The sequence below is a fragment of the Neovison vison genome, chromosome 1, assembly GCF_020171115.1.
Source record: "Neovison vison isolate M4711 chromosome 1, ASM_NN_V1, whole genome shotgun sequence".
In the NCBI taxonomy this organism is placed as follows: domain Eukaryota; kingdom Metazoa; phylum Chordata; class Mammalia; order Carnivora; family Mustelidae; genus Neogale; species Neogale vison.
Window position 1 is genome coordinate 210007633 of NC_058091.1, and position 27519 is coordinate 210035151.

At 34.2% G+C, this 27519-nt stretch overlaps 1 protein-coding gene across 5 annotated transcripts in view; it reads left to right on the forward strand.

The window, feature by feature from the left end:
• The window catches only part of SSBP2 (single stranded DNA binding protein 2), a 330924-nt gene that overhangs the window by 118061 nt on the left and 185344 nt on the right, over positions 1 to 27519 (forward strand). For all 5 annotated transcript variants that reach the window (XM_044266152.1, XM_044266159.1, XM_044266141.1 and 2 more), the window contains exons 3-4: positions 5824 to 5885; positions 20381 to 20465. In XM_044266152.1, coding sequence (XP_044122087.1) covers positions 5824 to 5885; positions 20381 to 20465 — 147 coding nt within the window. The remainder of the gene's footprint in view (positions 1 to 5823; positions 5886 to 20380; positions 20466 to 27519) is intronic.

Sequence of the window (27519 nt, forward strand, 5' to 3'; positions counted from 1 at the left end):
CAACCTCTCCCATTGTCGTCTTTTCTGAATTCTCCTAGACATCTCAGATATCATCTTCCTGGGAGATTATCAGCAGCCTCCTGAATTATTGTTATTTTATTATGTGGCATATTAAGTATTCATTCTCTACTTTCCAACCATTCCTAGGAGCCTCTACTTTTCTAGCCCAAAAAATAAAAACAAAAATAGAAGGGATCCCTCAGGGAGTTTTCCCAATAAAAGACATCATCTGCACAAGTAGCTTGTATATCTCAGCAGCTCAGTCTCTCATTTGGGTGTAGCCTTTAAGAGGATTTCTACCTTCTAGAATAGAACAGTGCTATTCAATAAAACTTCCTGTGATTAGGAGATGATTTCTAATCTGTGCTTCTAGTAAATTCTCCACTGGTTTCATGTGACTATTGAGCACTTGAAAAGTGGCTAGACTTAAATTCATTTGAATTTAAAGAACCACATACGGCTCGGGGATACCATGTTGAATAGCACAGTTTTGGATTATCTGCTTTAAAGTTGGATTAGATTTTTCTTCCCGTTATATGTCTATTTGGTTAGTTTTTTAAATTAAAATGAAGTTATTCTTTTTTTTTTTAACATTTAGGTTAGTATATAGATGCACCTGTACATGGAAAATTTTAGAAAATTAGTGGGAATGGTAAGTTATATCTAAATTAAAAGACTCGAATTTCGTCTAGGAACAAATAAATATATTTGCATATATATGTACAAATATATGTGTACTACTGCTGTGCTATTGCAGGTGCTGTCGAAGTGGGTCTGGACCATTCAAAGAGGTCCCACATTGACAAGGCTAGAACCTCTGAAAAGGAGCTGCAGACATCCAGAATTGTCCCATGCTGCAGCTGCTGTAGCTACTGCTGCTGTAACCAGCAACTAGTTCACTTTTGGAGTCATGGGCAGGAAGCCTCTCCTCTTCCTCCTGCCATTGGATTTCCAGCTAGCATTCTTCTAATGGCAGAGCTGAACAGGAAACTAGGAAACGTAATTTTCAGAATCCCAGCACTTAGTGTAGAATGGACAAAGAAGAGTGAGTGTGGGGTTGAGTGATATAGGTAATATTCCAGTATTGCCGGATGCAAGTAATGATGAAAAGCTAAGCAAGTGTGTATCTGTATATCTATGTGTGTGTATCATTCTTTTCCTTGTTTATATAAATACTAATTTACTATACACACTGTTACGTGCTTTAATTTTGTTTCATGTGTTTGACTTAAATTGTTTTATAGTGGTTGTTCATGAAACTTCATAATTCTTTTTATGGTGGTAGGGTATTTCATTCTATGAAATGTGCCATAATATATTTCACCAGCCCCCTACTAATAGACATATGGCCGTTTGGGTTGTTTCTAGTCTTTTGCAAAGACTAGTCTTTGGTCAATTACAAATAATGCTTTACTGAAAATTGTGTTTATATATATATATATATATATATATATATATATATATAATTTTGCACACATGAGCATATTTATAGGATAAATTCCTAGAAGAATTGCTATATCAGACAGCATGAGCATTTATAATTATAATTATCACTTATAACCCATATGGCATGTCTTACCCCTGCCAGTAGACTTTCTGTTCATTCATTGTTTGGCTCTCCACTTGTACAGAAATGCTGAAAATGCCAGGTCATACAGTAGAGACACAGCATAATCACAGACAAGGCCCTCTAATGTAGAATATGGCAGTGGGAATGGATATTGAGATTTATCTGTAAGTTATAGGAGAATACAGCTTTGAGCTGGGCAAATGACGGAAGGAAGGGAGGTGGCTGACCCAATAGCTTTAAAAAGCCTTAGGATGAAAAATGTGTATTGGAGCTGGGGTAATGAAAGAAGGAAAAATAGAATAAAGAGAGAGAAATTGTTTCCATACAGGTCATTCGAATACCCAAAAAAGGCTGAAGCCCATGAAAGTCAGTACAACAGAAAATGCCTTTTCATAAATAGCAGAATTGTTTCTAAAATGGCTGTTGACATTTAGAGGTATTTTCAGGCTATTCCTCAACCATGTCCGTCATTAATACATGTTTAGTAAGAAAAAAAAATTAAACTATATAGATGAATATGATTTTAAAATGAAAGTCTTCCTTTACCCTTTTCCAGAGATTAATAGCCTTAAGTTTGGTATGCTTTCTTTAATATGTATGTACCCCAATGCACACATACATATATGCACAATTTCTTTTAAATAGAGAAGGTTTAGGGGTACATGGCTTACTCAGTTGGTTAAGTGATTTCAGCTCAGGTCCTGATCTGAGGATTGTGAGATTAAGCCCCATGTCACACAGTGTACTGGGTATAGAGCCTGCTTAAGATTCATTCTTTCCCCTCCCACCCCTTCCTCCAGTAAAAAAGTCATCAAAAAAAAAGTTATACACTATACATATTGTTCATAATCCTCCAGATCTCAAACTTGAAAAGCCAATATAACATGGCAAAAAAAAAACATGGCTCTCTTTCCATGTAGATATGTCATATTCTTCTTAATGATTGCCATTCTTCTATAGTATGTAAGTATAAAATTTTATTTTACATTCACAGTTGGTGAATACTTTCAGGTTGTTTCTAATTTTCATTGTTTCTAACAATGTGGCAATGAATACGCCTTAGTTTTCTATAGATCAGGGTTCTACAGAAACCTGGTTCTGTTTTTCTTAGCATCATCTCATGCTTCCTATAAACAAATAATACCTAAAATAGTAACTAGTTTGGAGGCCAATAACAAAAACAAAAACCCATTCACTATGGAAACATATTCTTACATATAACCATTTCTTCTCAGGAATAACCTAAAGCATTAATTGTTGTTTATTCAATAACTATAAAGGATGGCTTTTGTGTTACTTTCAATATGATGGGCCAAAATTTTAGCTGTGTCTGCCACTTACTTGGAATTTAAAGTGAGAAATGTGAATGTTATGTAGTAAAGACTATTATAAGGATGAAAAAGATGATATATGGGAGGTATTTTGAGCTGCTCTGATGAACATAAGACATAATACTGTTGAAAATACAAATGGAAAAAAACAAACGCATTACTTTTAAACTTCTTTCACAAAAGTCCATATTGAGTGTAAACTGTGTAGGTACTTTTCTCAATTACTTTTGCTTGTGGTTGCTTGTGAAAGTGCAGGATGGAACTGCTGAGCACCAGCCATAACACAGGAGGACTCACGTTAGACTGAGTCGATCCCTCCTCCAGCACGGTTCAGCAGTGAGACCTCGTCATGCTACTTTAACTGTAACCCAAGTCATTTCACAGTCTCCTTTTGATTGAGCATTGTGCTGTCTGCTTTATTTCATAGTCATAATCTGTCAAGTTAGGATAAATTGAGATAAAATGTAGGGATGCTCCCTTGAAAAACTTGCTGTTTATATAATTAGGATGATTCCGGGGATTAGAAATACTTATGCGTCTGGGACATCTCTGTAAGGTTCATTATTATGCCATTTCAAGAAGACACCAACTAGTGAACAAATGGTAGAAGAAAAGATGGAAAGATGAGAAATAGGTTTTTGACTAAGTTTTAAATTTAACAGGACATCAGAGTTTCATTTATCCTCAGACTCATGAAGTACTACCATTTCTTATTTTTTTCATGAACCAAGAAGGTAACAATAATAATTAACAGAAATTCAGATAGAAGATAGCATAGATAAAAAAATTATTTGTATTACTCTTAGGAGAATTCAAGTTAGGATCTGGCTTTTATTTATATAATATAAAATGTTTTGGTTCATTGTTGATACTTAGTCTATGAATTCAAGTTCATTAATCCCTAGGATTTCTTCTTTAGCTCTTTCAAAAAATGGCTATCACATATATAATTTCCTCACTTTCAGAAAATTTTGTTTTTTGAGAGCAAATTACTTTAAAGTTCCCATTGATTTACATTTTCTATGTTTAAGAACTCTTAAAAAATGATGATTCTGGTGATTTTAGTTTCCTATCTTTACCTTAGAGAGTTACCTCTTTTCTTTCTTTTCTTTTTTTTTTTTTTTAACATTTTGGGCTACCTTCTCAAGTCCTATCCTAAACTTTTATTTATTTATTTTAATCCTTTTGGGACAAGAATTTCTAGGTTCTTCCACAGTAGGTGATAGAAAGGATTCCTTAATTTTTTTTCTTGAAATTTATAATTATGTGGTTGTTTATTTCCTAGATATGTTAAGGGCCTAAGGGCATATTTTGCTGACTGGAATTGTTAAATAATTTTTAATTAATTGTTTTTAGAGAGAATACGAATGCACATGTGCAGGTAGGGGGAAGGGCAGAAAAAGAGGGAGAGAGAATCTTAAGCAGGCTCCATGCCTAGTGCAGAGCCCTACCCAGGGCTTGATCTCATGATCCTGAGCTCATGTCCTGAGCTGAAATCAGGAGTTGGACTTTTAACTGATTGGACCACTCAAGCATCCCTAATTATTTAAACTAAAAAACGAAATCATACTTATACATAAAGATTGTTGTTGTTGTTTTCAAGTTCTTATTTATTCATTTATTTAATTATTTAGGCAATCTCTGTATCCACCATGGGGTTCGAACTCAGGACCCTGAGGTCAAGAGCTGCATGCTCTTCTGACTGAGCCAGCCAGGCGCCCCTGCCTAAAGATTGTTTTTGAGGGCTTTCTGGATCACCTTAATTGAAATTATAGCTTACTTCTTATTGTTTTCCATTTTCATTGTCCTCCTTCCTTGCTTTGTTTTTCTCTTTAGCATTTATCACTTTCTACTTCTAATATAAAAATAATTTCTCTCCCTCTCCTTTTTATATTTTGCCTTTTTTTTTGTTTATGATATGTCTTCTGTACTAAAGTATCATCTTCTTGAATGCAAAAATTTTTATCTTTTGTGTTTACTGCTATCAGTGCTTAGAAAAGACACTGTATAAATACCTCCCAGCTTTCCAACTTCTAAATTTAATTTGTAAAGAGTATTTAGTCAGAAGTTTCAAATTTTTAGAGATATTGACCTTGTTTTCAATTTTTTATAGTGAACTCCAACTCATCTGGAATATAAATATAATATATATAAATATACATGAATATATATGTAAATATATATCTAAATACAAACATTTGTAAAGTTAATATTTCCATCCTGTTGAACTCTTTTTAAAAATTTTTAAAGGATTGATCTATTAGAGAGAGAGAGAGAGAGAGAGAATGCGAGTGTGGGAGGAGGAGTGGGAAGAGGCAGAGGGAAAGGAAGAGAGAGTCCTAAGCAGACTTTCTGCTGAGGTTGGAGCTCAGTCTCATGACCCTGAGATCATGTCCTGACCTCAGTGAGTCGGACGCACAGCTGACTGTGCTACCCAGGCGCTTTTTTGAAACTCTTACTTTATGGAAGACACATGCCTTCTTTCTCTCCATCCCCTCAAATCAGGAATTTATTTAAAAACTCGATCCTTAAGGTGTAATTTGGAGTCTGCACATATTAATTCCAGTCATTTGCAAATTCCTTGGTTAATAGTAATAATTGATTTTCGTAGTGATGTTAATAATGGTGATTTTGATGTGCCTTAAGGTCCTGAAATTCCTTAGGTTCCAGAAGTCTCTCCTAAAAGTCCTGGCACAGTGGGAAGCAAATTCAGGAAAGTAATGGTAACATCTTCTCAAACTAGCCAATCAATAAATCACTATGTAAAATGAGTACTTATAAAACTTGAATAAAGGGTAATATGAAAATGATTAAAATCTTATATATTACCTTAGTGTTTTAAATGGGAAAATATTGGTTTGTAATATTTGTGGGAAAAGGTATTATTAGGACAGTATTTAATATCTCTTTTATTCATTTTAGATAAGATGGGAAAAAAACATCACATTGGGGGAACCACCAGGATTCTTACATTCTTGGTGGTGGTAAGTATCTTTTATTCCATTTTTATTACATCGATGATGTATTTCAGTAGGCCTGCACTATGCCGGTTAATAATTTCATGCTTCTTTTTTATTTACTTATTTTTGTTTTCTATAATTATTTTATGAGAGGTAGCACTTTTAAAAAAGCTCAAAACCAGCTTTAGTCTTCTTTAACTTAAAGATAGTACTACTGAGTGAAGCTGGAACTGGGTTTGGTATATGGAATCTCCTACTCCAAGTATGGTTCTGTTAGTCAGCTTAGGCTGCCATAACAAAATACCATAGACTACATGACTTCAACAACATAACTTTCTTTTCTCACATTTCTGGAAGCTGGACATCCAAGATAAGCTGCTAGCATGGTTTGTTTCTGGTGAGGTCATTCTTCCTGGCTTTTAGACCCTCATGATCTCAACTAAACCTGAGGATATGGAAGGTAGAGGCAGTGGTGAATTTTTAGGACAGTGAAGAATAGTCCAGAAGAAAAACTGAAAGAGTTCACTGTAGATTCAGGGATAGAGCTATGTAGGAACACTAAAGAGACCATCAGACTACTAAAGGCCCAGTTGATAGCAGAACTTATACATTTTACTCTCATACCAGAATGTCCAGCTCTGTGACTTTTCTGCAGCTACAGTGCAGTTCAGATGTCCACATGGACAAGCTACGCTGTTTGTTTACATTTCTTCAATTTAGAAACATTTCCTGCTCAGTGGCTTTTATATTCATCTCTCAGCATCTTAATTAAAAGAGAAAAACAGAAGCTCTCTTCTTGTGCCAAGCACATGGTTTCCTTGGCACGTTATTTAATGCCATCATCTTTTTAACCTCTCTCCTGAAAACATGGCTTACTAGAGGTTCTGTGGTGAATGGAACCGCACTTGATCAGTTGTGGTTGTGGGTTTCCCTTGTTTGTTTCACATATGTATGGCAGGAACAGGTGCAGTCCTTTGGCTCAGAGCTGTTCCTGTATTTGGAACAACGGTTTATTGCAGTTAAGCACTATCATTGAGTTGTTTTCCTGGGGTTTAAGACTAAGCTGTTATAATGCATATCATAAAAGTCAATTTCTCATTTTATATAGTATGTATTTATGATATCTAGATCTATACTATAAAGATTCAGCTGTTTGCCAAATGTAATTGAGTCTCCTCACCTGTGTACACCTTATATTTTGTATGTTTCCACTTAGGTCTAAAAGTAGTGTAAGAAACCAATTTAGGAGTCTGTCCCTATTGGATTAGTGAGCTAACAAAGTGAAGATTTTGAAAAATTTCCATTAAAGAATTAATTTTATTTCTTGTGCCTGTTTCTCTTTCGCTCCATTTCTTGTGAATTTAACGTATTTTCATACTGTTGATAGTTGATAATACCTCACAGACTACTTTAGCTTTTTCGGTCTTAACTATCATAAGATATAGGTCTTAAATGTCATTTGCTCTTCCTTTTTCTATGGCTCTAAGATTCAAGGGAACTCTTCCTCTGTGGCTTTGATGTTTTAAATAATTTTAATTTGTATGTAGTTGGAGATATCAAAGAAATGATAAACAATGGGCACATACGTATTTTACAGTCTATTCAATTTAAGTGTAGCACATGCAAAATATGGGTACAATATTCTCAGTGTTTTTAAATTTTCTGCCCTGAAACTACCAACAAACCCTTTGAGGAGCCTACTTCATCTGTGTAAATAAGTGGTTCTTAATGATTTTGAGATTATGGGATCCTCTGAGAACCTATGAAAAGCTATGGATCCTCTCCTACAGAAAACTGCCCAGATCCCAAGCTTTCATTGTGTATAGACAGCCATGACTGTGAGCCTTAAATCCACTGGATGCTTTTGACCTTTTTTTGTTGATGTTAACTGTTTCAGAGGTCCCTTTGATTTTTCTTTCTTTCTTTTTTTATTAGAATTTTTTTTAAGAGCAGTAGTTTTTTAGTAGATTCACAACACAGTTATAGGGAAGGTACAGAAGTATACCTTCTGACCCCAAATAGTCCTAACCTCCTCCATAATAACATTCCCCATTAGAGTGGTACATTTGTTATAGTTGAAGAACCTACATTTACACATTCATAATTACCCAAAGTCCATAGTTGAAATTACAGTTCATTCTTGGTGTTGTACATTCTGTGGTTTTGAACAAATGTATAATGATATGGTCCATCATACAGAGTATTTTCACTGCCCTAAAAATCCTCTGTGCTCTGCCTTTTCATCTGTCCCACTCTTATGCTCCACCCCTGGCAACCACTGATCCTTCTACTGTCTCCATAGTTTTGCCTTTTCCAGAATCATTCAGTTGGAATCATACAGTAAGTAGTCTTTTCATATTGGCTTCTTTCACTTAGCAATATGCACTTAAATTTTCTCCATGTCTTTTCTTGGCTTGACAGCTCATTTCTTTTTAGTACTGAATTACATTCCATTGTCTGGATGTATCATGGTTTATTTATATGTTCACCTACTGAAGGACATTTTGGTTGTTTCCAAATTTTGGCAGTTATGAACAAAGCTGTTATGAACATCTATGTGTTTTAATTTTTGTGGTGAATATAAGGTCTTTGTCTAGATTCATGTTTTTGCATGTGGATATCTAGTTGTTCTGGTACCTTTTGTGGAGGAGACTATCTTTGCTCTATTGCATTTCCTTTGCTCCTTTGTCAAAGTTCAGTTGACTATGTATGTAGATTTTTTTCTGGCTCTCTATTCTGTTGCACTCTTGCACTGTCTAATTTTTCACCAATACCACACAGTCTTGATTACTATTGTTTTATAGTCTTTTTTTTTAATCGAAAAAGAATAGTCTTTGTGTGTGTATGTGTGTGTGTGTGTGTGCAGTCTTTTTTCCCCAGTGTTTCAAGATTCCCTGTTTATGCACCACACCCAGTGTTCCACGCAACACTTGCATTCTTAATACCCACCACCAGGCTCACCCATTCCCCCTTCCCCCTCCCCTCTAAAACCCTCAGTTTGTTTCTCAGAGTCCACAGTCTCTCATGGTTTGTCTGCCCCTCTGATTTCCTCCCATTCACTTTTCCTTTCCTTCTCCTAATATCCTCCATGTTATTCCTTATGTTCCTCAAGTAAATGAAACCATATGATAATAGACTTTCTCTGCTTGACTTATTTCATTCAGTGTGATCTCCTCCAGTCCCATCCATGTTGATACAAAAGTTGGGTATTCATCCTTTCTGATGGCTGAGTAATATTCCATTGTATATATGGACCATATCTTCCTTATTCATTTGTCTATTGAAGGGCATGTTGGCTCTTTTCATGGTTTGGCTATTGTAAATATTGCTACTATGAACACTGGGGTACGTATGGCCCTTCTTTTCACTACATCTGTATCTTTGGGGTAAATACCCAGTAGTGCAATTGCAGGGTCATAGGGTAGCTCTACTCTTAATTTTTTGAGGAATCTCCACACTGTTTTCCAAAGTGGCTGCACCAACTTGCATTTCCACCAACAGTGTAAGAGGGTTCCCTTTCTCCACATTCTCTCCAACATTTGTTGTTTCCTATCTTGTTAATCTTTGCCGTTCTAACTGGTATAAGGTGGTATCTCAATGTGGTTTTGATTTGAATTTCCCTGATGTCTAATGATGATGAACATTTTTTCATGTGTTGCTTGCCATTTTTTTGTCTTCATTGGAGAAGTGTCTGTTCATGTCATCTGCCCATTTTTTGATATGATTATCTGTTTTTTGGATGTTGAGTTTGAGGTGTTCTTTATAGACCTTGGATATCAGCGCTTTCTCTGTAGTGTCATTTGTGAATGTCCTTTCCGATTCCATGGGTTGACTCTTTGCTTTGTTGACTGTTTCCTTTATAGTAAGTCTTAAAGTTGGATAGTATCAGCCCTCCAATTTTGTTCTTCTTTAATATTGTGTTGACTATTCTGGGTCTTTACCTTCTCCATTTAAATTTTAGAATGAGTTTTTGCTATCCACAAAATAATTTGTTGGGATTTTGATTAAGATTGCTTTGAATCTGTAGATCAAGTTGGGAAAAATGGACGTCTTGACAATACAAGATGCCTGACCTTTTTAATCCTTAACTCTTTAGAGTTGTGCTTTATCATATGTTCTCTAGGTTAGGGATTCAGGATTATGATAATGGTTACTCTTTCTTTCTTTCTTTTCTTTTTTTAAACCTGGGAAGCTGTTGATGCTGTTAATAAGTTCCAGCTGAATAGGATAATGTATAGTCTTCTAGAACTTAGTGCTTGCTCGTTTGGTCAAATGCAGGGTCCGTTTTGGATGGACAAGTTGCAATTCTGTGACTTCTTTTCACTTTTTTTTTTTTTTTTTAGAATATTTGAAAATAGAGTTGTCCTATTGTTTAAGCTTCTTCATCAAATATTTACAAAGTGCAAAACTGTGCTTCCCTCAAGGGGATAAATACAGGAAAGATAGACAGTTAATAGTATTATAACTGAGTTATATACTAGTTTTAATATCAATTCAGGAGGAATGCTTCTTTCAGCTTGTGAGATTTAGGACAGGCTTTATAGAAAAAGTGAGTCTGAGCTGGGCTGGAAGCTGGGTGAATGAAGGATATTTTGGGCAAGGAATAATTAGTATGAAGTCTCAAAAGGAATGATCATGAATCCAAGAAGTGACTGGTAGTTTAGATCAGGTGAATTGTAGGCATAGTACTATGAAGTGATAGAATATAAGGATAAAGACAAAGGCAGGGGCTAAATTATGAAGTCCTGAAGTACATCAAGGGTTTTAGATGAAAGCACAAAGATTTTAAATACTACATGACATGATTAGATTTGTGCTTTTAGGTATTCACTTGACATCAACATAGGGATGGATTGAAAAAGGCTGAGAACAGAGATAGAGTCTACTTATAAGTTAAGTGTAATTGTCCAGTTGAGAGGTGATAGCAAACAGTAAGTAGAATTGTTGGAATGTGAAGGAGAAGTTTCCCAGATTTTAGATTTGAGGTGAGCAGTGATATCATTGACTGAAAGAGGGAATATAGAAAGAGCAACAAACTTTGGAGAAAAGGTCACAATTTGTCTTGGACAGGTTTAATTTTGAGATGCCTAAGTGACATTCAGATAGAGTTGCCCTAATACAAGGTCAGAGATATGGGTCTATACATCTGAGACAGGTCTACAGTGGTTTGGAAATTATGAGCACAGAAAAATATTATAGTGAAATATTTATAGTGAAAAATATTTATAGATTCAACTGCCCAATGTAACAAGTAAGAGCAGGGCCTGGGGTTGGAATCCTGAGGAAAGTCAACCTTTAAGCCTGGGTAGATGAAGAGCAGCCTCAAAGGAGACTAATTGGAGAGGAAGAAGAATAATCAGGAGAGAATAATGTATGGGAACCAAGTAGGATATTTAATGCAGAGATTAAATTCTGCAGCAAGTGTATGTAAAAGGACCCAGAGATTTTCCTGAATTGGGAAGGGGGTGAAAGTGAGGTTCAGAAGGCTGCTTTAATTCATTTTTCCACCTCAAGGGTTACTGAGAATAGCTGAAGTGTGTGGTGCCACATGGAGTAGTTTCAGGATTAACAAAAAAAAAAAAAATTTTTCTTTTTGGGGTGCCTGGGTGGCTCAGTGGGTTAAAGCCTCTGCCTTTGGCTCAGGTCATGATCCCAGGGTCCTGGGATCGAGCCCCACGTCGGGCTCTCTGCTCCGCAGGGAGCCTTCTTCCTCCCCTCTCTCTCTCTGCCTGCCTCTCTGCCTACTTGTGACTTCTCTCTCTGTGTCAAATGAATGGAATCTTTAAAGAAAAAAAAATTTTTTTTCTTAAGATTTTATTTGAGTGAGAGAGAGAGAGAGCATGAGTGGGTGTTGGAGAGCAGAGGAGAAGCAGACCCCCTGCTGAGAAAGCCCCCCCCCACCCCGGGTAAATGATGCAGGGCTGAAGGCCTAACTTCAGGACCCTGGGATCATGACCTGAGTTGAAGGCAGACGCTTAACCGACTGAGCTATCCAGGCATTCCACATTCTTCTTTTTAAAATAGAATAAATTTGAGCATGTATATAGATTGAGATGAAAAGAATAGGGAAGTTGAAGATATATGAAAGAGAAACATGCAGAGAAGTGCAGAAAAAAAAAAAGAAATTCAGGGAAATCGAGAGGTGGAAGCCTTGGAGAGGAAAGGGCAATTTATAGATGGAAGGAAGTGTGTGATTTTATTTTCTGAAAGTTTTTCTTTGTTTCTAATGTAATTTCCTTTATCACTTCTTTTTTTCTTTCCCAGTTTACACCCAGCCTATTGCCATATAGTATTTCCTATGCCTCCTGTGTTCGTTACCTTTACCCAGATCAAATCCCCTTTGAAAATGTATTTCCTCTTTGTTTTCTTTAATGAAAGTTCCCAAAGCTTCTGTAATTTCAGAAACAGAAATGCCAGGAAACTTCGTTCTCCTGAAATTAATGTCCTTTTCAATTTGGGTAACTTAAAAATAGACACTTTTAAAATCTTCCTATTTAATTTTTTAATGGCAGAAATTATGCTTTATTCTTTCTTAATTTTATATGTAAAACACCTTTTGAAATTACTTTGGGCCCATGTATTTATATCCTGAAATTAAGTATATATGATGCAGTGTGAAATTAAGTATATATGAAAAAATAAACTAATAACTAAGATTATCATGAGAATTCAGTTTCTTTCACTGGGAACGGGAAATCAAATATTACAGTACGCTAGCACTCTGATTTTAGAGTCTAATGAATGACATGAGGTATAGCTAAGAATAAGCAAATACCCATGTGAAAATAATAGCATTGAATTAGTCAATTGGCTCACTAGAATGATATAATCATCGTCAGACTGTTTCTTACTCATCTTGTATGTCTTGTCTATAATAGGCATTTATTTGAATTGCGTTAAAATAGGCTAGGGGATGGGTAGAATAGGTGACTGGGATTAAGGAGTGCACTTGCGATGAGCACTGGGTGATATATGGAGTTGTCGAATGACTATATTGTATACGTGAAACTAATACATTAAAAAACTAATATTACACTAATATTAAACTAATATTCCACCTGAAACTAATGTGAAACTAATTATCATGCTAACTAGCTGGAATTGAAATAAAAACTTTTAAAAAAGTTAAACAGCAAGATAAGACAATGCAGATGACAACTAAAATGGGAGTATAATCTTGGTGAGAAGGTAATAAAAAGTGTTAGCAAGAGAGAAAGCAAAGAACAGAGGTGGTTAAGTTATAAAGAAAAGTCAAAATGTGTCTGGGAGAGTAGGAAAAGAATGAAAAAATAGAAAAATTTGGTGATGAGCAGACATTGTAAATAATTATGGAATTTTCCACTGAATATGAAGGATTAGAAAGGAAACTGGGGGGCGCCTGGGTGGCTCAGTGGTTTAAGCCGCTGCCTTCGGCTCAGGTCATGATCTCGGGGTCATGGGATCAAGTCCCGCATCGGGCTCTCTGCTCAGCAGGGAGCCTGCTTCCTGCTCCTTCTCTCTCTGCCTGCCTCTCTGCCTACTTGTAATCTCTCTCTGTCAAATAAATAAATAAAATCTTTAAAAAAAAAAAAAAGAAAGGAAACTGGGGAAATTTTACTCTTAATAGAAAAGCTTTTTTTTTCTTGTCACACTAGTTATGAGAATATTTTAGAATATCTTTATTCTTTTAAAAGTACTTTTGCACATACCATCTCTTTTATCTACAGAAGTTTGTAAAATACATAATGTATTCTCTCTTTTTTAAAAAGTTTTATTTGTTTACTTACTTGACAGAGAGAGAGAGACAGCGAGAGGGGGAACACAAGCAAGGGGAATGGGAGAAGGACAAGCAGGCTTCCCGCTGAGCTGGGAGCCCAATGCGGGGCTCAATCCCAGGACCCAGGACCCCGGGATCATGACCTGAGCCAAAGGCAGATGCCCAATGACTGAGCCACCCGGGCGCCCCATATTCTCTGTTTTCACACAAAGAAACTAATGAAAAAAAGAAAAACAAACTATTTTCTCAAGGTCAGATTTAGAATTAGAATTGAAATTTTGTGAATTATAACCAGTGCTCATCTCAGTAACAGATGATATTTGTTCAATACAGAGCAGAATTTAGTGGCCCACTATTAATAAGACATTAATTACCCTTTTGAACATCCTGAGTGGCTAATTCTAGACAGTAGATATAAATGGGACTCAGAAGAGTTGTCTCTTCTGAGTCTGGTCTATATTGAGGCATCCATGCATTACGGGCAGCTGCATGTGGGGTGAGGGGCTGGTTGCCATAGGATACTCAGGAAATGAGTTGGAGTATGAGGGTCAAAGGTAGGATAACAAAGTGTTTGCTGTCTTATCTAGGACAGGTATCTACTACATTTATAACGGCTGATGCTGCTTGGACTGCCAGAGCTGCATAAACTTGCCCGTAATCAGCATGAGCCATCTTGAAATGAGAACTCTTAATACCATACTCACAATAGAGGTAAAATAATGTAAGAAATAAAAGTTCAAGCTCAGTTCTGCTGCTAACCAGTTGTGTCCCCTAGGCAAATTATTTCACCTCTTTAAGCTTTAGCTCCCTCCTCAACAAAATAGGCATAATAATGGGAGGATTAAATGCTGAATGTATGATGCTTAGTATATGATGCTTGAATTTAGCACATAAGCTATTTTAATGATACTTTAAAATATGAATTCATCATGAATCCAAGAGTATTATGAGAATTTTATGATAGTTGGACAAAATGTAATGCTTACATTTTATAAGTTATTAAGAAATGTTAAGGAATAACACAAGAACATGTATTTGGAAGTTTTAAGGTACATACACATTTTATGTAAAATCCTCCTTAGTTTATGAATAGATAATTCATCAGTATAGATTATGAATAAGATTAATTGAAAATATTTTTTTGGACCAAAGAGAATTAACTTCTTTAGCTATTAACGATTTGAAGTTATAGTAATGTGGCCTGTCTCTTGTGTGTTTTTTTTTCTTCTTTTTTTAATTTTTATTTTCAGGTAGTCCCGAATGTGGCCAGTGAATTAAGGTTATTATTATAATAATAAAGTTATATTATGTTAGCATCCTATCTTCGGGACACCTCTGGAGTGTTTATTCACCCTTGCAGACTTCTCTGACAATCATTTTGCCTTCATTATTCTCTTAGAGATATTAACAGCCAATGAAATTATTTTCACTCACATCCTCAGAATGGAAGAAAAACAGTGTTTGGATGAGAATCCTCAACTTGGAAATCTTGTATTTTCCTTTGATTTATGTGGGGGAAATTTTAATAATAATAAATAGTACAAGAACAAAGATTTTGAGGCGCTTTGTGTGGCTCAGTGGGTTGGGCCTCTGCCTTCAGCTCAGGGTCCTGGGATCGAGCCCCGCATAGGGCTCCTTGCTGAGCAGAGAGCCCGCTTCCCTACCTCTCTCTCTCTGGCTGCCTCTCCGTCTACTTGTGATTTCTCTCTGTCAAATTAATAAATAAAATCCTTAAAAAAAAATTAAAAAAAAAAAGAAATCAAATGAAATTCCTCCAGCTAAAAGTAAATCAAGTATTGCTATGAATCTTACCTACTTATTAAAAAGCCTAATTTCTCTTCTAAGACATAGCCCACATTTTCATATGATAAATGTCATGTCATCATAGTATCAGCCATAAGCATTTACCCAGGATATTTATAAAGTCTTAATAATATATGAGATGTAACTTCTACATAGAGTTGTATTTAGGTGCTTTAGGAAGTTGAGTTGAAATTTTGAATTCAACTCATCTCTAGTTTTGGATCCACAGTCACATACATGGCATGGATTATATATATATATATATATATATATATATATATATATATATATTTTCTCTTGTGCAGGATGTGATGTGGCATATTACATAGATTATGCATTAATATATGCTTGAACTATTAGTAGAAGAAAACCATAGTTTAAAATTCTGATTTATCAAGGGTTTATAGAGGTCTTTAACCTTCTTATTTTCTAAATTAGCTAAGTGATTTGTTTTCTGTCCAACGAAGCCAGGCATGGATTAATTGCCAAATGTGAATTCATGTTTTAGTCACAGTGCAGGTTTGTTGCTGTTGTTATGCTATAACTTTTTTTTTTTCCAAATATTAGGATGGTATTGTAGCAGTCCCAATATACTGTATGAGTCAAATAACTAGTACAAAACATGGGTTGAGTTTTCTAGAAAAGATAAACTTCTGAAATATCTTTCCCACCTGTAATCACATCTTAGGTAAAAGCATACAAATACTTATAAAATAGATGAAATGTCTTCAACATGAATATCATGGCACTAAAAATAAATTTTATTTAATTTTTAAATTTTTATACTTTCAATTCCATAATATACTTCAGATTATTTTTGACTCAATTATGAAACTTTCCTAATGATTTGGGTTTTTTAATTTGACAATTTGCCTTATTTTTATGATGACTATTCTTTATTAGTAGTATCTCATAGCTTTCTGGTGGCCAGAGCTCTATGGTCTTTGAAGTGATGGAATAGAGATTATGAATACACAGAAGAGAATTGTTTTAGTCACTGTAAAATGGTACCTAGAACATGGCTGGCCAGGAAAAGTCCCCCCACCCCTCAGTTTTTTCAAATTGTGGCAAAATGCACAAAAGATAAAATTCGCCATCTTAACTATTTTAAGTGTATATTTCAGTGTTATTAAATACATTCATAATGTGGCACAGCCATCACCACCATCCATCTCCATAATTCTTTTTACCTTGTAAAACTGAAACTCTATATCCATTAAAAAATAACATCCTATTCCCTGTCCTTCCAGCCCGTCAACCACCATTCTGTTTTCTTTATGATTTTTGGCTACTTTAAGTACCTTGTATAAGTAGAATCATACAGTATATTTCTTTTAGAGACTAGCTTATTTCAGTTAGCATAATGTCCTCGTGGTTCACCCATGTCGTAGCATATGTTAGAATTTCCTTCCTTTCAAAGGCTGAGTAATTTTCCATTGCGCTTATGTCCTACATTGTGTTATCCATCAGTGGACACTGGGATTACTTCCCTGTTTTAACTATGGTGACTAATGCTCCTTTGAACCTGGGTGTATGAATATCTCTGAGATTTTCTATTCTTTTGGGTATAATCAATCATATGGTTAAATCTATTCCTAAATCTTTTTGACGCAATCGTAAATGGAATTGTTTTCTTAATTTCTCATCTTGATAGTTTATTGTTAGTTTATAGAAACAGAACTGATTTTTGTATATTGATTTCATATCCAGCAACTTTACTGAATCCATTTATTTAGTTCTAACTTTTTTTGGTGGAGTTGTTAATAATTTGAGTCTTCTCTTTTTCTCTCTCTCTGTTCCTCTCTCTCTTTTTAGTTCCTCTAGCTCTAAAGGTGTCAAGTTTATTGATCTTTTTGAAGAACTAGCTTTTGGTTTTATAGAATTAATATTCCTGTTCTCTGTTTCATTGATCTCTGTTCTAGTCTTTACTATCTCCTTCTACTATTTGGGTTTCATTTGTTCTTTTCTAGTTCCTTAAGTTTTAAAGTTAGGTTGTTGATGTAAGATCTATCTTGTTTTTTAAATATATTTATAGCTTATATTTATAGTTTTAAATTTCCCCCTGGTATTGCTTTTGCTGTGTCCCATAAGTTTTCATATGTTGTGTTTCCATGTCATTTCTAAGTATTTCTTAATTTCCCTTGTGATTCTTTTTTGATCCATTGGGAGTTTGTGTTAATTTCACAAATTTGTGTATTTTTTAGTTTTCCTTCTATTACTCATCTCTAACTTCATCCCATTGTGATCAGAGAAGATATTTTGTATGATACCTATCTTTGCAACTCTACTGAGACTTAATTAATGTATGTTCTAACTTATGGCCTATCTTGGAAAATGCCTCAATTACACTTGAGCAGAAGGTGTATACTTGTTGCTAGGTATAGTGTTCTGCATATATCCATTAAATCTAGTTAGTTTATTGTGTTGTTTAACCCTTGTTTCCATGTATATCTTCTGTCTGGTTGTTTTATCCAGTATTGAGAGTGGAGTATTAATGTCTATAACTATTATTGTGAAACTGTGTATTTCTTCCTTTGGGAAATGTCTTCAAAGGGTATATTTCTTTATCTTTACTCAGGGAGATCATGCGTAGGTGATGTAGAATTGTCAGAAATATACCATATATGAAGTTATCCCACTTTAGTAAATTGTTTTATTTTCCCTCATCTTGATCTTGTAAACTTTTTTAAAAAAGGTATTTATTTACTTGACAGACAGAGATCACAAGTAGACAGAGAGGCAGGCAGAGGGAGAGGAAGGGAGCCAGTCTCCCTGCTGGGCAAGGAGCATAAGGGGCTTAAACCCAGGACCCTGGGATCATGACCTTAGCCAAGGTAGAGGCTTTAACCCGCTGAGCCACCAAGGCGCTCCTATCTTGTAAACTTTTGACCTCCAATTAATTCCATAAAAGGAAACAAAAAGATAGAAATAGAACAATGTTACTATTCCAGGATAAATACTTAATCTAATTATATGTATAAGTAATCATTTATTTATAGTTATTTAATAAATTTTAGGACATACTCTAATAATAAATTGTTTTCTTCCAGTCCACTTTGTTAGACAACATTTTAAAAGTAATAATGTAATGATTTTCAAGAAGGATCATATAACATTTGTTAAGAAATTAGTAAATAAAAAGATATGGAGGTGTTTGTTATAATACTGCACATAATATTCTGTGATTAAACTTAATACGATTTAAAACTACCATTATAAAATTTTGGTTTTAAGAGCTTTGAAGTTCCTTAAGAACATGAAAATAGAATAATTGCAATATTCTATAACTCATAACACACTTGACACAGGTGGAAAACTTTTAGCTATATCTTTGTATATCTGTAATTCCTAAGTCCAAAAAGGGAGATAGAAAGGCCAAGTACAACTTTTAATTGATTTCCTTCTAGTAAAAGAAATGGTTTACTCAAATTATTTTTCTTTATTGTTTTCCTTATTTTTCCCTTCTTATTACAGAAACTTAAAAGGAAATTAAATGGCAATATTCAATCATTCATATTTTTCACTTTGAATGTAATCTTATTTTACTGAGCTAGTCATGTTATAAGGCCTACAGAATGTTTTCTCCTGTGGGGAGAGATTCAGACTGCACCTTTAAGGGTCAGACCAAAGAGGCCAGGTTTCACTTACCAAGTTTTTATTGTACCAACGTTACCTGTGCACTTGGTACAATGACCTGCCCTAGCAATATGTATGTGTATTAAGCTTTTAAGCTAATCATAGTGTTGATTATATTACTGATAGTATGCTTAGTTTATGCCAGATGCTCTGTTTATGTTGTATAATTCAGCTTTCTCAACAACGTCATTTTATTTATTATATTATATTTTATTTTTTTAAAGGTTATTTATTTATTTATTGGACAGAGATCACAAGTAAGCAGAGAGGCAGGCAGAGAGAGAGAGAGGAGGAAGCAAGCTCCCTGCTGAGCAGAGAGCCCAAAGTGGGGCTCGATCCCAGGACCCTGGGATCATGACTTGAGCCGAAGGCAGAGGCTTTAACCCACTGAGCCACCCAGGCACCCCTCAACAACCTCATTTTATAGAGTTTAAGCAACTTGAGCTAGTAATTAATTGGCAGGGCTGGCTTTGTCTGAGATATATCCTGTTCCAAAACCTGTGCTCTTAACTACTTAATTTAGTCTACTTTCCAGTTTTTGTAGAATGAAAAATGTATAATAAAAAAAGATTTCTGTTCATCAGTGTAATTGCCTTTGTTTGTTGCTGGTATTTCTAGACATTTGCTTTCCTGATTTTTTAATCATTTGCTATAGCTCATTGTTAATTTTATAGATGGTAGGATGATCAGAGACACAAGTTTTGTAAGCACTGTAATTATTTTTTTTCAACTGGTTCCACCTTGCTTATTCCCATTGTTCTTGAACCAAAGGGGAAAAAGAGAGAGCATGGGCTTTTTGAATTTTCAACATGACTAACCTATTTTGGTAATTGCAAGGGCAAACAAAAGGAAATTTTAAGAACATATGTTTGTTTGAACAATGTGATTTAATGGTCAGGATACTAGCCTGGTATTTGGACAACAAAACTATCTTGAAAAAAATAATGAGCCACTTTATTCTTTAATGATTAAATTAGGATATTATTTATTGTTTTTATCTTCATGGGAAAGTTGGGAAAAGCATTATAATTATTTCAATCATGTGTTTAAGTGATAGAAACAGACAATTAAGAATGACAGTTTAAAATTTTTTAAAATTATTTTATCCTTTTAGAAAAAATCTTAGCATTTCTAAAAGAGCTAGATTATATCTTATTATTGCAGGAGGAACCTTACCTGAATTTATATCTTTCAAAGAAATATTTGTCCTGAAGAAGAAAACACATTTTGTATAAAGAATAATACATGTCTTCTATTTTTGGAATTGTGATCTCCTATTTGATATTATATGACTTTCTTAATGTTTCCATAATTACTTTTTTAGTGTATTTTGGGATCTCTACTGTGCAGCTCCAGAAAGAAGGGAAACATGTGAACATTCAAGTGAAGCAAAAGCCTTCCATGATTATGTGAGTAAATGTATAATTTTACTAAGTTATATTATCAGTTTTCTTTTTAACCACTGCTCTTGGACCATCTACTCTTTTCCTTTGGCTTTAAGAAATTGGTTGTTCTTTTTTTCTTGAGAAATGGGGTTATAACTTTAATAGTGAAATACAAGTGAGTGTTTAAGTCTTGTTGAAAGCTTAGGATATGAGGCTAGTCCTAATGCCAAGTTATTAAAGGTATTTTCTTTTTATCTTTAAGCATGCCTGATGTGTGAAATTTCAGATTTATAAAAATTAAGTAATAATTCCTTATTCTAGAAAAGGAGTTATAAGAATACTGTGAATGATAAGTTCCTCTTTTGCACATAAGATTGAAAAATATATCATGATATTATATTTTTCTTTTTTGTACCTTTTGATTACGCATCATAAAGCTAAGTATCTGTTACACTGAAATCATTTCTACAAGTAAAATTTATTGTGAATTAAAGGAAACTCAAGAGAGCAAAAATATTCTGTGCAAAAATGAAAATTGCATTAAATAATTAAAAAAGACTTTTTTTTAATTCCTAAGGAAGGACAGTGGGCTGTCCCTGGCTAGTTGATGTATACTGAACATTTTGTTATAAGAACTACAAATGTGATTTTAGAGAGTTGATGGTATGAGGAAATAGAATTGTAGAAAAAAGGAGGGAAAAAAAACCCAAGATTTTTTAAAAGAAAAATTACGTTTAAGAATAAGGTGGTATTGTGAAGGGACTGGAAAATGTAGAATTGACCATAAAGGAAGGATAGCTTGAGTTTGGGAGGAAGGAAATCCAGTGTTCTTAATTTGGAGGAAATGGAAATGGGCTGAAACCTGAGGTTATCTGATATTAACTACTTAATGATGTTGGTAGAAGGGGGCATCGTTCTGTGTGAATAGCCTTAAAAACCAGAATCAGAGTGCAAAAGGGAAAAAAGACCTCCCAAAGGATATACTTGAGGCATAGACTACAGAGTAGAAATACCTGGGACAATTACAGCCCCAAAAGTAGCACAAGGAAAAGTGTGCAGATGGAAGAGCAATAAAAGTCTTGGGCATCTGGGGGGACTGTGTAATACTTTTCATTTTGGACTAAGCTGATTAAAGTGACTGTTCCTGCTTGCCTCATCTGATGTTGACTGTATTCATAAAGCTTGCTATGCAGTAAATAATAATAGCTCTTGGGGATAATGTGAAAGGGATGGTTCTGCATGTAAAGAAAAAGTAGAGAAAAGGCAGATAAAGCAGGGCCCAGAATACAGGATTTATCTGGCCTATCTTGTTTTCTATTTTTACCCTTGCGTGGTGGCAGAAAGTAGAGCAGAGACTCAACCATGAAGATTACAAGGAATCTGGCTTGAATGGGATACTTCATCTCATCTATCTCCTACAGCAAAAAGATATGCCTAGGTTTGGCACGCTAGTCTTGGGAAACGTTTTTTAAATACTCACTAATTTTGATAACTAGGTGGCATTACATAGTGCCAGTGTTCTACTCCAAAGGACCATAATATTTGTGAATCTACGTTTTAAGAAATTAATTATATAAATAATTCTTCATAATTCTGTTGTACAGACAGTTGCACCTACTGTTCATCATGGAGATCTTATAAGGAACACTGAACTAATTTAGATCTCTTAGAACGATTAGATAAATCGCCATTGTCAGAGCCTCGTCATCTTTGTTGACACATACATGTTACGTGCACAAGGCATTTTCAATATTTCAGATAGCATTCACACTTACTAACTTCAAAAGCCCACTTAAATACTTCAGGTTTTTTCTTTTTAAATGAGCACTGGCTAAGAGGTATGAATGAAATTATTATTTTTTTTAATAGATTTTATTTATTTATTTATTTGTCAGAGAGAGATGAGGCTCTCTGCTGAGCAGGGAGCCCCATGAGAGACTCAGTCTCAGGACCCTGGGATCATGACCCGAGCCCAAGGCAGCGGCTTAACCCCCTGAGCCACCCAGGCATCCCTGAGTGAACTTGGAATAGATTTTCAAGGAAGAATAATCTGTTATCATGCAATTTGGTCCTAAGTAAATGTAGTTTAGAAAAATTAAGTATTTGGATTTTATAATCCATTATGAATATTAGCAGGGCTTTATCAGATGTTTTATAATTTTATCTTAAGTATTAGTTTTAAGAATCTTGATTTATTTTTAGGTGGCATCTTCATTATCCTTTAAGCCAGTTTATTTTCAATGGTAATACGTCTCCAGAATTTTCTTTTATATGGAGATTTGTGTGAAAGGATTTGACTTACATAATTTCATGTTGTAATTGGATTTTTAGACATACAATTTTTGGTAGCATACTTTAATGATGATTTTCACGAGTAGGATTTCCTGACTTTTTAATATAAATGACAGTTTCTGAAAATGATCAACATAGTTCATGTTTGATGTGATTTTGAATGACTCAGGGAAGAAAATGGGCAACAGAAACAAACACTAAGATTGTGGTGAAATTCTAGAATGTTATATTTCTTTATTAGAGTTCATTATGGAATGATTTCTATAATAGTAATTAATATGTATACCTACTGAATTTTAAGATAGCTCTCAAGAGAGCATCCTGAGAAATATTTTCTTCAGTAGCTCATCTTTAGAATAAAAAAATACTTATTTGCATATAAAATTCTCATATGTTTAAAAAAGTAGTCTTGTTATTTTATAGTCTTTATAAGATTGAATGGATAATGAAATGTTGACTACATTTTTTTGAAGAAATGATAGAGGCATAATGAGGTAAAAATGAATAACCTTTTAACTACAAAATAAGCTAAACTGTTAACAGTGATCACCTTTTGATGTTGGAATTATGCACGACTATTATTTTTGTCTCTCTATATTTCTGTATTTTCCAAATATCTTTAGTTAGTATTAATTTTATGTTCATGAAATTTACTTCAAATGGATTAAAATCTGCCTTCAGTGAAATATAATGTTTCTTCTGAAAATAGAAAATAAAAAACTTACTAAAAATTTATATTTGAGGTGGTCCTGTGTTTTTATACACTGTAGGTATTTAGCATCTCTATGAGAGACATTTGTTTTTTGTGTGTGTACCTATTAAGGGGAGATCTAGAAACTGAATAGATGTAGCTTTTAGCCATTGTATACTTTTTATTTATTTATTTATTTTTTAAAAGATTTTATTTGAGAGAGAGAGAGTATGAGCATAAACTGTGAGGAGAAGCAGAGGGAGAGGGAGAAGCAGACTCCTGGCTGAGCAGGGAGCCAGATGCAGGGCTCATTCCTAGGACCCCGAGATCATGACCTGAGCCTAAGGCAAATGCTTAACTGACTAAGCCACCTAGGTGCCCCCACTGTATACTTTTTAATAAAATCTTTTTTTTTTTTTTTGGTAATTATTATTCCAGAAACATGTTTAGCTTTTGGGTTATTATTACTATTTTTTCTGACCATCGCTTCTTTAGATTAGGGATTTTTGTCACTTTATAATTTTATTTGTCAAATGATTATACATATCCTTTCTTTCAAAAGTTAATATCCTTTCTGTCCAAAAAAAAATCACCCTGTTCATACTTATTGTGAGAAAAAACAAAACAAAAAAAGTAAGAGAAAGAAAACATTTAAGATAAGTAAAACTTTGATCTTTTTTGCATTTGTATTTTAAAACATATTAACTTAAATATTTAGCATCTATACACAATGCTATATGTAAACTCATGATACATTTGAAAATCATACAGTTATACAAGTGCACTTTTGGATGATAAAGGTATAAAAAACATGAGGAAGTGATTATTATACTAATTAGGATAATGGTTGCTTACAGGAAGTGGGAAAAGGTTCTGATTGGGATGGGGCTCACGGAAAGGGATTTTGAGGTAGTTGACAAAATTCTATTTTGCCTGACCATGGTGATATTTACCATTTTTTTTTTAAGATTTTATTTATTTGAGAGAGAGAGAGATCATAAGTAGGCAGAGAGGAAGGCAGAGAGAGAAGGGGAAGCAGGCTCCCCACGGAGCAGAAAGCCCAATGTGGGGCTCGATCCCAGGACCCTGAGATCATGACCTGAGCTGAAGGCAGAGGCTCAACCCACTGAGCCACCCAGGCGCCCCATGATAGTTACTTTATAATAACCATGTGTTTGTTTTATAATATTTAATAAAATTCCATAATTATTTTATATTTTTTCTATATTTGTATTTTTAGAAATTTTTAAATAACAAGATTTTAAAATATAGTTAAGATAATTAACATTAGAAAAGAAATATACACAGTAGTTTTTACTGTGTTTACAGGTATTTTTATGGTTTATCTTTGAGACCTGATGGCAGCAAATAAAGTGATTATCTCCAAACAAATCTGTTAGATTGTTCTCTGCTCTGACAGATACTGTGAAATATGTCTACCTGTTGATTTTCTATAGGGGAGTGGAGAGTAAGATCAGAAATATTGGAGGGAATTTTAATAATTAGGAGTTTATCTTATATAGAAAGTTTACTATAAAACAATACTTTTCCACATTGCTGGGAGATATCTAACTTGGACCAGTTATTTTTATCCCGAGTGAGAAGTAGGTTCATCTGAACTGTAAAATTATTATTAGGTACTACAATATTATCATTAAAAAGTAGAAAGTAAACCATCATCTTACGTGTTTAAAAATAATACCTACTTACTTGGAAGGTTTATTGAACTACCTTTTATTTTCTCGTTGTTTTGGTATGTTTTTATTTTACCCTATAATAATAGGCAGTGCTTTTATGTGGAGTTAATTAATGTTCACTAGATTTCTTTTTTCTGCTTCAGATCAACATAGAGTTGTTTTAACAATTTATTTCTAATTTCATTCATTTCCTTAAAAAAGTGTCAATATGTACAACTAAACAATGAGAAACATATACAGTGATTATAATTTTAGTTCTCTGGTATGAATGAAGATTCCTTAGTTGTCCTAAGCAATGATAGAGCCAAAATAAATTATTGCTTTAGTGTGGTAGTAATGAAATCACATTATTACAATGAGTTCTTTGAGAGCAGAGAATTAGATTCATTCTTCCCTGGGGTCTGTCAAGTAATAGATGTTTGATAAATGTTAACAATGCAGTGGTCTGTAAGTTTGGGAGACTGGAGATGTTTTAAATTGTTCAAATGTTCAGATAAAGTGGTAGGTTTTAGTTATAATTCTTGATAACATGTGGCTGATTTTGTGTACTTGCCTAAGCAAATGTTTATAACATCTAGAAAAGATCGTTATAGGTTTATAATGATGTGCTACATTTTAAAAGTGTTGTACATCATAATATGTAAATAAAATAATAGAATAATGCTTTTATTCATACCTTATGAAAATTATTTTTGCAGATATCATATATTATTCAAGAAAATACTTCTGTAGAAAGTATAGTGTAGTGAATGTGTCAATAATTGTAATAATTTTGTCTGGTGACAGATGGTAACTATACTTATTGTGGTCAGCATTTTGTAACCTATGTAAATGTCAACTTACTATTTTGCACCCCTGAAACTAATATAATATTGTATGTCAACTATACTTCAATTTAAGTATATTAGTTTAGTTAAAAACTTTTTAATTATTATTTTTTGTGTGTGTGAGAGAGAAGAGAGAGTGTGTGTGCAAGCAGGGGAAGGGGCAGTGGGAGAAGCAGGCTCCCCACTGAGCAGGGAGCCTGATATGGGATTTGATCCTAGGACTCTGGGATCATGACCTGAGCTGAAGGCAGATGCTTCTTAACCGACTGAGCCACGCAGATATCCCCCTCTGCCCAAATTTTTTAATAGAAAGAAAAAAAAAGAAACTATTGCAGAGAGTTAAGTTCACCCTTTGCTGTGTTAACATCTTCTGTGTCCCTCCCTAATATTCCTGTATATTAGGTTTTTATTTTTATTTTTTAAAGATTTTATTTATTTATTTGAGAGAGAGAGAGAGCGAGCATGAGAGGGGTGAGGGGCAGAAGGAGAAGCAGACTTTCTGCTGAGCAGGGAGCCCGATGTGGGACTTGATTCTGGGACTCCACGATCATGACCTGAGTCAAACGAAGACAGTTGCTTAACCAGCTGAGCCACCCAGGTGCCCACATTAGATTTTTATAATGGGATATTTTCTGTAATGATTTGTGAGCTTCCTCAGGGAACATGCTTTGTCTTACTTGTCTTTTTAATCTCCTGTGCCTGGCATGGTGCTAAACATGAGATGTTCAAATTATGTTTGGTGTTTATTAAATAATGATTAAATAAAATATTACCTAATAAATATTTGTTACTTCTCATTTAAATATACCTGGATATCATAGTTGCAGGAAGGTCATTTAATACTACTTTTATTCATTTTGTATTTCAAAACAAATTTAGATAAGACAGTAATCTGTAAAGACATAACAAATGAATCAAAGCAGGTAGCAAAGGCTTTATATTTCAGGAGGCACAGCACCAGGAAACCTAGCTGTGAACAAAATGGATATTATCCCCATTCTCATGGGCTACTATCTAGCAAAAGAGACTTTTGCCCAACAAGTTTGAAATATCAAGTAGTAAAATACATGGAGAGACACATTATAGTCTTATATTGCTAGATCATTCAGAATTTATATATGTAAGAATATGGAGAGAGATGGTAGGTACACATAACTTCTGATGTGTGTTTAGATTTCATCATATTAGTAAATGCTCAAATGAAGGTAGCACATTAGGCAATAGGTATCCTAAACAGTGCAGGTAAAGTAGAGTCTTAATAGGCTAGGAACAAATAGAGTTACATTTAAAATCCATTAAAGATGATGAAAACTATTGTAGGTGTGTATTAATATCTATCAGTCAATATATAGGCTTTTCTTCACCTCAGTAGGTGGGGACATAAGATTCACTTTTCAACCTTATCTACTGTATAGTTTCTACCACTGTTTTCATTTCTTATAGGATCCAGTTTAATTTCTTTTGCCTCGTATAAACCTTATTAACCACCTTATATTCTTTCTAGCATAAGGTAAATTGTTTGTTTATTTTTGTGTAAAAAATATGCTGTGTAATGTTAATTTGAGGAAGCA